The following is a 17,185-nucleotide window of genomic DNA, read 5'->3' as shown; positions in this document are numbered from 1 at the left end:
TGTGCATTCTCCTGTGCGTCCTAATGTACTCTGAGAATCACTGGCCTGTGGCTTTTCTAGGCAACGAATCAAGTCATCTTTCCAGGAAAACATCCCCAGCAAAGTGCCCAAGAGATCTCAAGAGGGACAGAAATCTTCAAGGCTCCAGTGATTTATTGCTTTCCCTTTCTGAACATCCACTTTCATGCTTTTCTTTTTCCTTAGCAGTGGCTTCCCAATTTGAATAAGATTACACGGGCCCCCACCACGAGGCCCGCCTCTGCTTATGAGAGGTCCATGAAGTCCAGTGTCCTCGAGGTAGGGAAGGAAGCAAAGGAGTGTGCTGGACAGGTGGGGACACAGGACACATGGATGGAGCCATCTCCTGCCTGGTGGCCTTTTCAGTGCTGTCTGACATCAGCCCACGGTGGCTGTATGGGAGGCTGAGACCTTTGAATATTAAGGGCTGAGGCCTGTAGAGGTCAAATGACTTACCCAAGGCTAAGGGACACCTCCAGCAAGCCAGCCTCCCATCATCTCCCAAAAGGCAGCACAGCTGGGAGGCCCAATGGGCCATCCCAGAGGGGCAGGTCAGGAAATGCCCCATCCCATTCCTCCTAAAAGAGCTGGACTGGTCAGGATGAAGAGGCTCTTCTTGCCCCTCACCCCAGGAGCCTACCAAGTGGTGTACAGAAACGGTGGGCAGTGACCAAACCAGGTCGAGTAGCCCAGGACAGCTGCTAGAGGGAACTGTGAGCTCTAGCCTGGGCCCCAGGCCAGCCAACCTCTAGAACACTCTAGAACCCCCTCTCCCCCACTTCACACCTCAGAAATAGCCACCAGCCAGGCTGGATACCACACCAGCCTCTATTCATCCTCTTCTCAGGGCTGCCAGCAGGTAGGGATTGGCCCAGGGTCTGAGGGACCCTTGGTCGGGGGTGTGGGCCCCAATGTGAGAAAAGAATCTCAGGCCTGGGGTGAGGCAGGGCAGACCCCTGAGACCACAGTCCGCATGGGCCAGTGGAGCTGGGAAATGAGGCTTCGGTGCTCTGTGCTGCGAGGGTACCTGGAGCCCTGGGGGAAGGGGGCTGAGGCAGGGCTCACCATGCTGGGAAGGAGGCCTCCTTTTTCTGGGAGCAGGGCCACTGGCAGAAGGCCAGTGACTCGGGCGGAAACAGGGCTGAGTGTGGAAAGCCATGAGGAGCCCTGACCCTACAATGCGACTCAGGGAACAGAGCCAGGGTTTCAGATCTCCTTCCACGGCAGCTCAAAACCCCATAGCCAGCTGTACCCCGCAGGTGCCGTGACTGTCCTGGGGTGGGAGGCTGGACCTGCAGGTGGGCCTGCATTGCCAGGCCCAAATTTCAGGCTGGGCCTCTGGCTCCCTGGGGTGAGGGTGGCTCTGTACCATGTGGGGACTGAGGTCAGATAAGGATTTGGGGTACACACACCCCTCCCAGGCTGGAAGAGGGTGACGATAGGATGGAAGCACCCACCCATGACAAGGCTACTATAAAGAGGTCAGCAAATCCAGAGCACTGAGTCACTTTGGGACCATGGGCCTGTCTAGCACAAATGAGAGGTGCTTTGCTCAACAATATAGAGAAAGTTGGCATGACCTAGTGTCCAGGGTCAGCGCAGGCCTGAGGACGAGCAGGTGGCAAGCGGTGCGTCCTTGCTGCATTACCCTCCACGGCCCATGTCTCCCAGTGACACAGCCATGGCTTTTGCCCCAGATTCAGTGCTGACTGCTGACGTGGAGGGTGTAGAAGGCCCAGGGCTCAGGGACATAGATGACGCCTGGGTACTTCTTCCTGAGTACGGGGTCATTCCACAGCCAAGCGACCCAGAGCGCCACCAGTGAGAGGGTGAGGGTGAATGAGTAGAAGAGGAAGAGGCCGTTGCTGTCCAGGAAGAGGCACCTGCGCTTCTGGTGCAGGACGAGGGCCAGCATGGCAAAGAAGGTGAAGATGAAGAGGATGAAGATCTGGCCTTCAGTGACTAGGTACCTGGAGAGACAGACCAGGGGTTAAGTTAGAACGGGTGCTGCGGCAACCCCACCCTGCCCGGCCTCCCTCCCTGGTGCCAGGCTGCCCTCCCAGGAAGTCGGAACAGCTCATGAGGTGAGAGGCTGCAGCCCGCCGTGGTGTGCTGGTTTGGCCTGTACTCACCACTTATAAAAGCTTTGAGTTCATTGCTTATGTTTAAATGAGAGAACATCTACAAATGGCTTCTCTGGTCACATCAGAATATTTCCACGTGACAATAACTGACTAGAGCAGAAATCAGCTGTCCCTTTTAGAGAGGACTGTACGCTCTGTCACAGTCCCTGCCAGTCTCTACAGCCCCACCTGCGGCCTGTTGGCTGCCTGTCCATCACCTGCGTAGTTTCTTGGGGACTTGGGTTTGGGAATGCAGTTGCAATTTGTGGCAGCTGTCATTACTGTCTCCCTGAAGGCTGGGGCATGGTCTCAGATCTCCCAGAGATGCTGCGGCACCCCATGGCAGTATGGAGCCCATGGCCAGCTCAGTGGCACTTGTTGAGGGCTTCTGCAAGATTACCCGCTTATTCTCTCTAGAGAGAGTCACACTGCTGACTTCGGGGAATTTATGTGACACCTTGGCATCTCTGTTTTCAAGTGCTACAGGCATCTCTTACAAGAAGAGCACACTGTTCAACAAACAGCTGCTGCTCCCTCCACAGCCACCGCTGCACCAACTCACCAGAGGTAAGGAGCAGGCAGGGGTCTTGCCTCCTTCCCTCTTGCTGTAAATGCCACTGTTTCTTTCAATCCTGGCCTCAGGGAGCATACAGATCAGCCCTGGTGGGACCTGAGTAGGCCCTGGAAGTGGCTGGAGCTGGCCCAGAGAGGTAGGGACCCTCTTCATGTTTAGATGGGCTTCAATCAGAGGGGGCCCCTGGGTCCTTTGCAATACCACAGCCCAGGCAGCAAGAGGTACCAGTCTCCAGGGCAAGAGGGTAAGAGCCTGGTTGAGGGCTGGAGTTGTGGCTCAGCGGTAGAGTGTTTGCCTAGCACAAGTGAGGCCCTGGGTTCGATCCTCAGCACCACATACAAATAAGTAAAGATATTGTGTCCAACAACAACTAAAAAATAAACGAATATTAAAAAAAAAAAAGAGCCTGGTTGAGATCTGGGTCCTCTTTAAGGGAAACAGGAAACCAGGCAAAGTATCCTGAGGTCCTGGTCTTTCTCCTAGTCTATCCTTGTCATGTCTGTGGCGCTTCATAGTTTGCAAAGCCCCTTTCCCTCCCCTCCCCACATCCTCACGATCTTCTGAGGGAGACAGGCAGGTATCACCTCCATTTCACAGAGGTGGACACTGGGGCCCAGTGGGCTCTGCAGGGCCTGGGGTTTGAGGTGGCTCTACTGGCCTCAAAGTTGGCATGAGGTTCTGGGAGGTGGGGAGGAGAGGGGCAGAGGATAGAGAGATTGTGCAACTCATTCTCCCGACCTGTCATACTCAGGCCTGGGCTTCCTGGGAGCGGGCGCCACCAAGGCACTTCCATAGCCCCTACTAGACCTAGAAGGGAGCAGGGACCCAGAAAGGGCCATTCTCAGCTGGAGCCACCACAGGTCTGTGGTCAGGTGTGGATTTTTACTGTGGTGGCTCACTTGGCCCTGCCCTGTCTCTGCCCCCAGATCGTAATGAGCACTCACCAGTAGTATAGGCCACTGGGTGCCACCAGGAGCAGGGCAGGCCCTGGCATGGAGTTCCCAGCTTTGGAGGCAGTGAAACAGCCACTGAAGTACATGAAGAGGATGAGGAAGAAGGGGATGTACCTGTGACAGAGAGGCTGTGTCTTAGAGGCCTGCCCAGTGGCCCTGGCCACCAGCTTCCATCCAGGTCTCCTTCCCCACCATCCTTTCACTGGTTCCTTGCATTGTCCCAGGTTTCCAAAACACCTGGCTTGGGTGAGGGATGCGCCTCTGCACCCGGCCTTCCCAGCACTGGGAGTCAAGGGTCACGGGTGGGGCAGGAACAGAAACAAGATGGCGAGGCTCATGCCAGTCAGAGGCCCACAGGCTCCACGCTGCCCTGGCCACCTCATCTACTCTGTGGCAGAGAGGGGATGGGCCTGTGGGTCTGTCTTATGCACATGCCCAGACACCAGCAGCCCCAGTTCTACACTGGCCTGGAAATGCTGGTACTCAGGAAGGCTGAGGATGAAGAACACACTGCTGGGGCCTCCAAGGTCCTCTATGAAGCTCTTCACCCACTCACGCCCAGCTCGCAATCTCATCTCTCATACTCTTCACCTGTACACACACACACACACACACACACACACACCATATTTTTTCTGTTCCATTTCTTCTCTCCCCTTCCCGACATGGCCCATTTCTAGCTGGTTCCCTAGGCCTCTTTCTTTGCCCCTCCACCCTTTCCAAACCTTCCATGAGAAGGATCTTCAGGCAAGGCCAGGGAAAGCAGGAAAGAGGCCTGTCCAGGGACCCCCAAGGCCCCCTGAGCCAGAAGGGTTCACTTCATGCCCCGAAAACAGACCCATAACACACGTGGCCTGGGTGAGCCCACGAGGCTCAAGTGTGAGTCCCCAGGCCCAGGGCTGGTCTCCTCTCTCTGGCCTTTTTATCTTTTGCAGGGCACAGGGTGGCAGATGGCACTGCCCAGCTTGAGCCCTGAATCTCCTGAGGCTGAGCCACATTTTTGAGGTTTCCCCCTGACTGCAGTGAGGGGGGATGGGGAAAAGGAGTTCCCCTGGGAGTTGGGGCACAAATGGTACCCCCCACCTCCACTCCGTCCCCACAACCTAGTCCTGCTGCTTCTCAGCTTCCCATTCTCAAAGTGCACTGCCTGATCCAGGTAGGGGTCCCTTCTCCAGCCCACCCCATTATGGTTGAGGATGCGGGTGTTGTTTATCAAGGCTGCCACCTCCTTCCTCCCCACCCGCGGGAGCCAGGCTGGGTCAAAGCTGGACAACATCCTCTCGCTGCCCTCTCGTGGCCTCCATGGGCACTGCAGGCAGGAAGAAGGAAGCAGGACCATGGCCACAGGGCAGCAGGTGGGGTCTCTGGTAGGCTCACTCAGTGTCCCACTCACAGCACCCTCACAGGGGAAGAGAATATCATCCAGCCGCTCCACCCAACACATGGAGATCCAGGGCCCAAGTCCTGCGTCCTGGGCCCTGGAATGGACAGACTGGCCCTTCACTTACCACATGCAATGGCCCAGGTACTCGTCATAGTAGTAGAGCAGCTCAAAGGAGTCGATCTGAGGAGGCGCAGGCATGGCAGAGTTAGAGGGGGGAGTGCTTCAGAGGGTGGGCAGCACCTCCAGGCCCTGCTTCCCACCAAGGATCTCCCCTTCCTGCCCCCATTCCCTGCACAGGGTCCAGCCCTCTATCAAAGGTGGCCTCTATCAGAGGTGGCCCAGTTGGGAGCCAATTGATGGGACACTTCATCCTGGCTTGGCAAGAGTCACAGTGCCCTCACGGTGCTGAATGCATTTAGCACAGGTCAGGCCAGGCTGAGGCCTGGAGCCTCCCAGGAGGGCCTGCCCCGGGGGCTTCCACACGGAGTCAGGCGGCCTCACCAGCGTCTCAGGCTTGAGATTCTTGATGATGGGGTTCTCCCGGACCGACAGGTGGTGCTGGTAGCCACTGAAAAGCAGGCGGTGATTGACAGAGTCGCCCACCAGGTGGATGCTGGCACCCATGATGAAGGTGATGATGCTGATGTAGACCATGGAGCGGGGCAGGGTGCGAGGAGACCGCTCGATGAGCTAAGGGTCAAAGTGAGGTCCACGGCATGTCCCCGTTTCTGTCACAACATGTGACACCCTCTGCCTCTCTCCCTCAAACAGGGGTGGGGTGAGTCCCTCAGGGGGCCAGTCTGGCTCCAGGCTGTCACATGACCCCAGGAACCCAGCAGGGGCTGTGGAATATCACCGTCTTCTTCAGGGAAGAATCACTTGGGGACAAGCTCACTGCTCATGGTCACACACAAGCCGCATGCCACAGATGACACTAGGCCTTTGATGCCCAGCCCTCCAAGGCCCCAGCTGTGCCTGGGTGGCTGGCTGGTCTGCTGAAGGGACCTGATTTCTAAGTGGTTGGTTCACAGCAAACAGGAAGAAAACATTAGGAGTTGGGTACAGGGCTGGGTCTTCCGAAACTAAAAAACTACACTTTCAGATCATGCCCCTCTTCTTTTGGAGATTTGAAAAAAAAACTTTTTAAACAAAATGACAAGCATAGTAGGTGATGGTACTATGGCTGGCCCTCCACATCCACCACCCCCAGGGGCGCCAGAGTCCATAGATCCAACCAAACCCAGGACCAAAACATTTGAAAAAAAAACTGTGTCTGTATTGAACATGCACTTTTTCTTGTCACTATTGCCTAAATAATACAGTGTAACTGATAACTGACACAGCCTTTCTTTTTTTTTTTTTTTTTTTTTTTAGCACTCCACCACTGAGCTATATTCCCAACCCTATTTATTCATAATAAGCAATCTAAAGGTGATTTAAAGTGTATTGGAGGCTGGGCACAGTGGTACACACCTATAATCCTAACAATTTGGGAGTCTGAGGCAGGACAAGTTTGAGCCCAGCCTGGGCAACTCAGTAATTCCATGTTTCAAAATAAAAAATAAAGGCCAGAGTTGTGGCTCAGTAGAATGTTTGCCTGGCATGCGTGAGGCACTGGGTTGGATCCCTGGCACCACATAAAAATAAATAAATAGAATAAAGGTTTTGTGTCCATCTACAACTAAAAAAATATTTTTAAAATACATAAATAAATAAATAAATAGCTGGGGGCATAGCTCAGTGGTGCCTTACTCTAGATTCAATCCTTAGTACTGAAAAAAAAAAAAGTAAACACTATGTCATTTTATGTAAGGAATTTAAGCCCTCTGCAGATTTTATTATCCAGAGGATTCCTGAAACCAATTCCCTGTGGAGGCTAAGGGACAAGTAGTTCAAGAGCCCTTGTCTCCCAGAGGGCAAAATCACAGCCTCTACCGAGTGCTCCCACTGCCATCTCAAAGCCAGGGCTCTCCAGAGCAGGGGCAGGGTTCAGCTTCTGTTGCTGCCTCTTCTGCCACGTGGTTCACACCTGCCTCTGCAACAGACCCCAGTCTTTCCCAACACACCCAATCACCTCTTCTGCCTCGTCTCCCAGCCTATCTGCAGGTCCTTTTGCCCAATCACTTCTCCCTCTTCATCTGCTGGAACACTAAGCCCAGGGAGGGGCCTATCTCCATCCCTGCAGCCAACAGCAGCCCCACTTCTGATGGCCCAGGCCCTGGACTCTTCCTTTGTCACAGTCTTCATCCCTTGATGCAGGCTGGGGAAACTGGATTCAGCACCCAGGGCCGGGCACCAGCTCCCTGCTGGGCATGAGGGGAGGGCAGAACAAAGGACTTACCTTGAGCAAGAGGAAGGGTGTGATCACATTGTAGGCCATGTGGAAGTAGTCCCCCACGCTGGGCTTGTTGAGAGGAAACCACTGGAGAGGGAACACCAGCTGGGGAACGAGGGGAGGAATGTACCCACAAGGCTGGCCTGCAAGGCCTCCCTGCCCCCCTTAATTCTCTGCTGTCTCTTTGCTGTGCAAACTGCCCTCTTAGCAACCTCAGGATGGAAGGACTTCTACACAGGGAAACTGAGTCCCACAGAAGGTAAATGGCCATGTTCCTAGTCATATAGTAGATATAAACCCAGGGCCTGAATCTGACCTTTCTCCCAGTGAGTACAAAATAAATGTCCCTGAATTCCAGGAGTCTCCTTTGGGACTTGGCCATGCCACCATTTTGCTGAATGACCCTGGCAAGTTCTTCCCCTTTCTGCACCTCAGCTTTCCCATCTGTAACACAGGAGAGATGGCCCAAGTAGTCTACTTTGACACACAGAGCTCTGGCAGTCCAGGTCTTGTGATGACGACAGAGACCTCGCTGGCCCACATGTGAAAACTGCTCTATCCACTTAGCGGCGGACAGCTTCCAAATCAAACCACAGTAGACATCAGGCAACAAAGTAGAAAATAGATGTGCTCTACAAAGGAACTACACTTCTTCATTCCTGAAGGAGGAAGGTGGGCAGGGGGCAGCTACTCCATCTGGAATGCCCTGTCCTCCTCTTGTCTATCCCAAGTCCTGGCCTTGTTGGGGTCAGGAGGAAAACCCATATGCATGGTCAAAACATTTCACAACGTCCGGACTATATGCATAGGATCAATAAATTGAAAATACATGTAAGGACTCCTCAGAGCCCCTCACTTGCTGCAGCTGCCTGGTGGTCCATAGGCATAGAGCTAAAGTGCTCCTCTGTTTCCTGGTAGGGGAGGCGACTCATCTCAGGCCATTCCACAAATTCAAGTCTCCTCAATGCTAGGCAGGGCTCCATCCCCAGCTTCACACTCACCATGGCAATGGGGCGGCCAAAATCTAGAATCCAGTTTTGCAGTGTAAAGTAGAACCAGAGGTCGAGGTGGAAGGGAGCCGTGTGGTCAGCCTCCTCAGCCTTGATGGAGCTGTGCCTGGGTAGGAACAAGACGAGACAGGTCAGCTCTTGTCCTCCTGTGAGAATATTCCCCCAAGATGAGCCACAAAGAGGTGTGGGGATTTAAAGGTGGGAAGATACACATGACCGAGGTCTAGGGGAAGGCTTTTGATGGAAATATTGGGGTCCAGTTGTATACTCAAGGGGAAGGTAGATTTCAGTTGCCCTGAATATAGACTCCCTGGGATTCAGGAAGGGAGCTGTCAAACCGGTGTAACCACTGTTGACTCTGCCCTGTAAAATGGTGGGGAAATAAAATGAGGTAGAGGAAGCAAACATGGCTGTAGAACACGGAACACCATGATGAACACCAGCAGGAACCTGTATTGGGCAGTTACTTCACCCCAGGCATTGTTATCATGAGCTGTTTACATGTGTGATCTCATCTCTTTTTTTTAAATTTTTTTTTGGTGCTGGGGATTGAACCCAGGGGGTCACACACATTAAGCATGCTCTCTACCACTGAGCTACAAACCCAGCCCCTCATTTCATTCCTTTAATCCTCATAGAAACCCTTCGAGGTTAGCATGTTACCCCATCTTACAAGTGAAAAACAGGCCCAAGAGTTGAAGTAACTTGACCATCATCACACAACTGCGCCCTAAAAACTAAATGATTACGCTGCAGGGTTTACCCTTTCAGTCTCCAGCCCAAAGTTGTATCCATAGTGATTGGTTCATGGAATGGACATAGGACCTGAGCTGGGCCAAACAGAGCTCTCCAATGAGATTTGCCTTACAGGTGCCAGGAGGGAAAGGGCCTCCTCCCCCTTGACTGTGGGACTAGGAGGAGGTAAGCCTGGGGCTGCTGGAATTCCTCTTCTCACCAATCCACAGTGAAACCTAGAAGGAAACTGGCAGGGTCAAGCTGATGTGAGAGATGTAGCAAGAAGTGGAATACCACCTGACAACACATCTTTGGATGCCTATCCCTCTAGCAAAGAAGATGGTTCACAGATGCACTGAGGTTCAAGGGCCAGCTCCAAGGCCTCTGGGGAGGTTTCTCTGATGAAGCTTTTCCCAAAACCCCACCAGCCTCTACAGGAAGCACCTTTTGCTCATTCAGAACAGCTCTGACATCATGGGGCTGGAATTGTGCTCCCCACCTGGGCCTTCGAGCACAGAGCTGAACTCTGAGGTTCTCAACTCATCCACCTCCCCATCAGTCCAAATCCTCCTTCAGGCATCTCCACCATTACTTGCATGCCCCTAGAGACAAGCAGCCCACTACCTCCTAAGATGACTGATCCAAGTATCACTGTCCTATTTGTGTCCAGAATGGGTTCTGTGTGACATGGATCCATGTTCTCCAGAGTTCTCAGCTCAGTACCTGGGTCAGGCCCAGTAACCAATGGCTGATTTAAAACAATCACAATTACCAGTTACTCATTCCCTAATTGCAAATGTTGGCTTAGAAGCATCTTGAAGACTTTCCTCTGTCAATGCTATTTCTTCCATAATTTTCCAGGATCCTTTTCAGCCAGTTCCAAGGACAATCCACACTGGGCTGGTGGAGCAACCAGAGACCAGGGAGGCAAGCCCTTGGGGATCTCACTGTCCTCTGGTAGCAGGCAAGACAGGTGCAGTGGACCCTGCCTAGGTCAACTAAGTCTTCCAGTCTCTCCTAGTCAGTGCCCACCCCTACTGATGAACACCACCTGTGTGCTCTGCTAGGAGCTTTAGCTGTGCCACCTAATCTAATCCTCAGAGCAGCAGTTGGAGGTAGGAGCTGTTGCCCTGCTGTTTCACAGGTGCAGATGCTGGGGCTTAGAAGGGTTATGTGCTTAACCATTGTCACCCACGAAGTAAGGAGCTGCTGCAACCATTCCTTCTGCCATCTTTTCCCATCCTTTTCTTTCTCTGGGATGAATGGTGTTTCCTTGGCTACAGGGATGACCATCGACCAGGCTGGCCCAGTGGGATATTTCTAACTGAAGGGCAGAAAAGAGACCCCTTAATGCCCCTTTCTGGTTCTGGGGCCCTAAGGATGCAAGAGGCCCATGGCATCCCCTCTGCTGGCCCTATCCTGAGGATGAGCAAGCTCAAGGTTGCTTGTAACCAAGGTTCCACCCTCCAGGTGCTGCCAGGTGTGAATGAAGCAGCCCCACAGAAAAGATGGGGAGGGGAGCAAAGAATGTGCAGTGGCTTGGCATCCCCGGGCCAGTGGGTTGGCTATCTGAGAGAATGCATTCCCTCTCGCTGCAGTTCACCCTGGCTTTCTGTTACTTGCAACTCAGGAGTCCTGAATAACACAGAATTCACACCTGGGTTTCCATGAATTCAAGACCTGTACTCTTAACAGGTTACTATTCTCTCTTTGGTTAGTATAAAAGTCAGGTGGCATATTAGGAGATCAAATTAGAAAGGGATCAGTGTGGCCTGGGGTGGTATGCAAAGCCTTTGGGAAGGAAGGGAGCCTTGAGGTGGGGATGGGTGCCTTGATCCAGACAGAAAAGCAGGGAGCAAGAGGAAAGGCCTGGAAATGGCCCTGAAGGTAGCTGAGATACTCACTGGGGACAGAGGAAGAGAAAGAAGGGGCAGTGAACCTTCAGAGTGGGTAGAGAATAATCGGGAGGACAGTTCAGGGCTCTGAGACAGTGCCAGCATAGAGGTACCACCTTGCTCCTTCTTCTTAGTGCCCATCAGGGCAGGACCTCAAAATGTAGCCAGTAATGGCCTCCAAGCTCAAAGGGCCAGGATGAAGGAGAGTAAGAACCCTCAGTGTTTTGCTTTGAAACCTCCAAACTGGGCAAAAAGTGGGACACTGGGGACAGAAATTTTGAAAGCCTGTGGAGGTTGTGGGTGCCTTCTGTCTGGACCAAGGCACCCATCCCCACCTTGTACGTACTAGGAGCTCAGGAACTATTTCCTCCTCTCTCTTGGGAAGCACCTCGGGGAGTCAGAACTTCTGTCATTTGTTCAACCCAGCTTAGCAGGAAGGGAAGAAAGAGAAAGTAGTCACAGGGACTCTCAGCCCGGACATCAAGATTGACCGGCCTGGGCTGGAGTTGTGGCTCAGTGGTAGAGCACTTGTCTAGCATGTGCAAGGCACTGGGTTTGAATCTCAGCACTGCATATAAATTAGTAAATAAAATAAAGGTCCATGAGCGTGCTCTCTCTCTCTCTCTCTCTCTATATATATATATATATATATATAAAGATTGATAAGCCTCTTACTGGTTTCTTCTGTTGGGACTCTAAACATCTGACCACAGAAGGCAGATTCATGGAGGCCAATGGCATCCCCTCTGCTGGCCCTATCCTGAGGATGGGCAACCTCAAGGCTGCCCCAAGCTCCTGACTCCACAGACCCCACATGCCAAGCCCAGGCCCATGCTAGCCCTAGGTCTCAATCACCAGTACCTACTGCTTAGAACAATGGTGGGAGCACAGTGGCAGATAACCTGAGACAAACTTGGCCTCTGCTTTCCTCCACAGCTCTCCAGATCTACTTTATGGAGAAACTGACACCATGACAGCTGGGGAGCGCGAACGGTACAGTGGGAATACTCAAGGCCATCAGCAGCACCTGCAAGGCTGGATGGCAGAAAAGAAAGGGGCTTGTCCTGGACAAGTAGGGTCCTATGAATGGAGACACAGAAAGGCTGATTTTGATTCTATATAAAAAATGGTAAGACAGCAGATATGAACAGTTTGTGCAAAAATAATTGAAGAAACAAACGCAAAAAAATGGGGGGAAGCAATTAGAAATTTCAGGAAAAATATAAGAAAACAAATGTAATTGTTAACCATTACTTGGGTCCAATGGGAACAATAGCTTAAACAGCTTAAATAATGTCAACACTGTATATTGATTTTCAGTGTTTACAATCAATCCACAGACAAAATGTAAAAGATAATTATGACCCCCTGGTGCCTGGCAAATGCTGGGCACACCAGAGATGCTTAATGAATGTCGGCAGAACCCAATCAATGTTTCTGGTCACTGAAATGGTATGAGCCTCGGTCTGGTCATCGGAGCCTATTTTCTCATCAATAAAATGAGCAGTTCATAGGCTGAGGTGAGACTTAGATGGCCAAATGGGTCATAAAGTGGAGGCAGTGTCACTTAAAGATGGGACTAAGTTTTGAGAAATGTATCCTCAGTGATTTTGCCCTTATGTAAACATCACAGAGTGAGTGTTATTTACACAATGATGGCTACAATACCACTAAATGATATGATCTTTTTTGTTGTTGTTGTTCTGGGGATTGAACCCAGGGGCATTTAACTACGGAGCCACATCCCCAGCCCATTTTTATATTTTACTTTGAGACAGGGTCTTGCTGAGTTGCCTAGAGCCTTGCTATGTTGCTGAGGCTGGCTTTGAACTCTAATCCTCCTGCCTCAGTCTCCTGAGTTGCTGGGATTACAGACATGTGCTACCAGCCCAGCTAAGTGATATTCTCTTACGGGGTGGCCAACATAGATGTAGTTGTTGACCAAAATGTATGTGCCACATGACAACATATCTTCAGGAAATTATTTCCAAGCGAAAAAAGCAGTCTACAGTTCCTCAGTCCACATATTCCTCAGTTGCAAAAGAAAGACCTGGCCTCGCCCAGTATGCCAAACATCTCCCATCAACCCAAATCACAAGCTTCCCCAAAGTGACTAAATACAATGATGCTCAAAAACCTTCCATGGCTCCTCAGAGCTTGGGGAATAGGGCTGCATTCTTAACCTGTGAGTCTAGCTAGGTTCAGGGTTGTACCCTGCCCCAGAGCAGGAAGGGCCTCAAATTCTGCACTCCAGTCCCAGCCTTGATATTAAAGGCACTTCAAATATCAGTCCTCCTTTCGCTTCCTTTTACATAGGGAAAGTTCCAGCCCCACTGCATCCCTTTCTCCATACTCATTCCCTGGCTGGAACAGCCCTTCTTCCTTGGGTGCCCTGAGGAGTCCTCTGGGACTCCATGAGCTTCCAACATTACCTACCACGGTTACTTGGACTCTGACCTTCCGGGCTCCTACAGGACGGTAAAACCCTCCCAGCTTCATCCTGTCCACCCCCTAGGTGCCTAGCAGCGCTGGGCATAACAGAGGTGCTTAATGTATACTTGCTGAACACAAAGCATGTATCTGACAGTAACACAGGATGAAGGCAGAACGGAGGGAAAGATTAAAAGGTGGTGCCATACTTCTGCCCCGCCCAATTAGATACACCCAAACGGGTCTCCCCTTCGGTTGGAGAAGGGCTCTGCATACTCTCGCTGGGAGCTCCCTCGCTTCTCAGCTGTCCCTTCCCACTTTCTTGGGCTCCCCAGGGCAAAAAGTGAGTCTCCCGATTAACAGCAGAATCCAAGTCTTATTCAGGGCGGAGAGACGCTGAGAACTCGGAGGCAGCACCCGGAACTTGCAAAAGAGCTGGGAGCGCCTGTGTGCGTGCGGCGGCGTCCTGTGGGTCCCCCGCTCTCGCCGGAGTTTTCTTGGCCCTTTAAGAGTCTCGCCATCCCATCCCGTCTGTTGTCCTAATGCCGGCCCAGTCACGGGGGAAAGGGTGAAGAGGAGGAGGATCCCAAACTTTCGGAGGGGGCTGCCCCTACTCGAGCCACCGCGGGGTGAGGCCGCCCAGCCTCGGCGGCGGGTCCCGCGGGTCAGGGGGCGAAGGGGCTGTGGCAGGGCAGCCTCCGCCCACGCCGGGCTCCGCTCCGCCCTGGCCCGCCCCACAGAAAGGCCTGCCCGCCGCGCTCCCGGTCTCGGGCCGGGTTGCGGGGTCGGCCCGGGGCTGAGACCGCCCGCCCGCTCCACCGCCAGCGCGCGCCCACCTGGCCTGCAGGAAGGAGGCGCCGGGCTGCGAGCCCGGGCCGCCCGCCGCTCCCGGGTGCTGCCGCTTCCGCGCCGCTGCCTCCATAACCATGCGCCCCTCGGCCCAGCCTGCGGAGCTAGAAACCGGCTCCGAAACCGGTGCAAGGACTGCAGCGAGCGCGGGGTCGGGAGGTTGAGCGCGGCCAGGGAGGCTGGAGGGGGAGCGGGGGCGGGGCGAGCTTCCGCCCGCGGAGGAGGGCACGCGGCTGTGGCGGTGCTGGGGTGGTGTCGCGCGCGCGCAGGGCGGGGGACCACGTGAGGGCTGGGATTTGCTGGGGTATCCTCCGTTTTCCCGGGAGGCTGACTGAGGCCCGAGTGTTGGGCTGGAACGGAGTGAGGACCTCGGGAAAAGACCAGGCCGACTCACGTGCGCCCCTGGGGAGGAGGCAAGGCCTGATTTCCCTTGTTCGGGGGACGGAACGGCCTGGGGGTTTCGTGTCCTTCCAAGTTATACTGGACGCCTTCATTCCTTGAATGAAAGGTGTTTCTTATTAAAATATAAACACTGTAGCCCCTGAAGACAGGAACTAAATAATCGGTGGATTAGGAGCAGGGAACTCTTTCCAAATTGGGGTGGGGTGGGAGTGTTCCAGAGTCCATTCATGGCTTTGTCACTCTTGGGCTTTGTGGCTTTGGAAAATTCAGTCCCTTTCCCTCCACCTCATTCAGACAGGTGTTAAAGTCTTACTGTGATTGTGCATTGTGCAGGGAAGGACAGATAAACCCTGCTCTAGTGGAGCTTGCTTTTGGGGTTATTGGTAAATGACGTGAGGAAGAAAGTACTGAGGTCAGAAATAACAGAGGAGGTGGGAGGAGGCTTTGGAGGAAGGCATATTAGCTGTGGCTTTGGACTTCCAAGGTGATAGTGAAATGTGAACAGGACTGGCCAAAACCACGGAGTTGGGGAGAGCGTTTCAGGTAGAGGGACTAGTCAGGCAGGGGTCCAGTGTTCAGAGAGTGGCTGGGGTTTGGAAGAATGGAAAGTTCAGTGAGAGCTGCAGGGTGCAAGGTGGAAGAGCTACAGGAGTGGACCAGAAGTCTATCCTCAGAACAATGGGAAGCAGCTCAAGGACACTGGGCAGGGGAGTGACATGTATTTGCGTTTTAGGCACATTGCTTTCCTAGTGTCCAGGTGAATGATAAGCAGAACTGGAGACAGGGAAGTACAGGGATAAGCTATACCATGTTCTAATGATGCTGAAACTTTGGTCTTTGTCCTTGACACCATCCAAGAACAAGGACAATGTATTGAGGAAAAAAGAAAAAAATTTTGCTAGCAAAGGAGAACCCACAAGAGCCTCTGTCTCAGAGGCTGCGGTTTTGACTGCCAGGGGGAATCATGGGCATTTAAAAAGGGGATGCAAAAGCTGAACTCCAGGTGTGCCCTATCAGCAGTCATAATTGATTGGTAGAGTTGAGAGACATTGGTTTCTTAGATCCACAGGTGCCAGCCCCAAAGTCTGGATTCCTCCATTCCCATAGTCAGTGAGCTGAAGAACAAATAATTTTGCCTAGAACAGGAAGAAGATTAATAATCTTGCTTCCCTCATGGTTAGGGAGGGAAAGACGAAGGGGAACAAATGTCAGTTTTAAAATAAGCTGCTAGTGGTAGCAAGGTTATATTAAAGCATGAAGAGGGGCCCTGTTCACTAGTGAGAGTCCTGGACTGCAAACAGTGACAGTGGGAAGAGAGGTGGTGAAGTAGGGTTGTGTGGGTGGTACCATGGCTATGACCTGGTGCATGGCTGGGGCTGAGGGGAGGAGCTTAGTGGTGGACAGGTTCCACATCTGTATGGGTGGTGGAGTCACCTCCCAGAAGTGGGTTGGAGCAATAAATGTGATTCATCTTTGGACACACTAAGCTTAAGGTGGGTCAGGAGGCTGCTGGACTTGTGGATCTGAACCTCAGGCAATATCTGGGAGCCTGGCAGACAGACTGGTGAGTCATAGTAATATAGATGACACCCCAAACCTAGGAGACAGCATCCCTGTTGTAACCAGGTGGTCCAGAGGGTCCCATTGTTTCTCTCAGCTTTTGTGTCCTCACAGGAGAAAATGTCATAGAAATATAGCAAAGTTTATTAGAGAAGAAGAGAAAGTTCTCCTCAGAGGAGAGCCAAGTGGCACCCTTTATTCCCTAGTTTTGTTGGGAGTTGTAGGGAAGTTTTTAGAGTCCTGCCCAGGTACCACCTCTTACCTTGACTGACAGAACAGAATAGCCTCCAGTTTTTAAGTCCTTACCCATGGGTACCCAGACAAAAACCATGAGGAGTGGATTTTACTATTATACCGGTTCTAATTCAAATTTGTTTTTCAGATTTTATGATCATTGAGCTTTGAATAGCTTTACAGATGACAGGCCTGTTTGCTGAGTAATGTAATGTATCTTATTGACTTAAGCCAGAACAGGGCCAGAATGGCCTTAGGTAAATTGCTTTTTGGGTAAATTGCTTTTTAAGAGCAAACATGTGGAGTGCTATGCTAGTATGTAGGCCCAGTCTGTGGCGTTAGCCCCTGAACTTCATGTTCCTATGCTCCTGTCTATCTGCTACCTGTCACGATGAGAAAAGAGAACAGAGCCAGACCTGAGGGCAGGCTGCCTGGACTTCAGTCCTGGTGCCACTGTAAACTAGTTGTGTCACAAATAAACTGTCTTCTCTCAGCCTCGGTTTACTCCTCTGTCTGCCACATTGGCATTGTGATGATTAAATGCTGCAGTGCTTGTGAGGCACCTGGCAGGCAGCCTGGCACTGGTGAACTGGGCATTTATAGTAGTCTCTCTGCACCTGTCATTTCCCGCCATGCAGTAAGGGGTTTCAGCTCTGCCTATTTCCATTCTTTTCTCTTTTCTG

The 17,185-nt window shown here is 52.3% G+C and overlaps 1 protein-coding gene across 2 annotated transcripts; it reads right to left on the bottom strand.

The window, feature by feature from the left end:
- Positions 1–135: 135 nt before the first annotated feature.
- On the bottom strand, positions 136–14,503 carry Cln6 (CLN6 transmembrane ER protein). Of its 2 annotated transcripts, XM_046426651.2 has the most exons (7): positions 14,294–14,501; positions 8,389–8,503; positions 7,394–7,492; positions 5,554–5,742; positions 5,177–5,232; positions 3,660–3,782; positions 136–1,988 (listed from the first exon to the last, which is right to left on the bottom strand). In XM_046426651.2, the coding sequence occupies exons 1-7, from the start codon at positions 14,383–14,385 to the stop codon at positions 1,718–1,720; spliced, it is 945 nt and encodes a 314-aa protein (XP_046282607.1). In that variant the 5' UTR covers positions 14,386–14,501; the 3' UTR covers positions 136–1,717. The 2 variants fall into 2 exon arrangements, with proteins under 2 accessions (XP_046282607.1, XP_058429300.1); XM_058573317.1 differs by lacking the exon at positions 3,660–3,782 and having other exon boundaries at positions 14,294–14,503.
- Positions 14,504–17,185: the final 2,682 nt, after the last annotated feature.

This window comes from Marmota monax, unplaced genomic scaffold (assembly GCF_021218885.2).
Source record: "Marmota monax isolate L192 unplaced genomic scaffold, Marmota_monax_Labrador192_F-V1.1 WCK01_AAM20220418_F8-fsc00078, whole genome shotgun sequence".
NCBI lineage: Eukaryota > Metazoa > Chordata > Mammalia > Rodentia > Sciuridae > Marmota > Marmota monax.
Note: the sequence above shows the minus strand (reverse complement) of the source record. Positions and strands in the feature narration are given on the sequence as shown.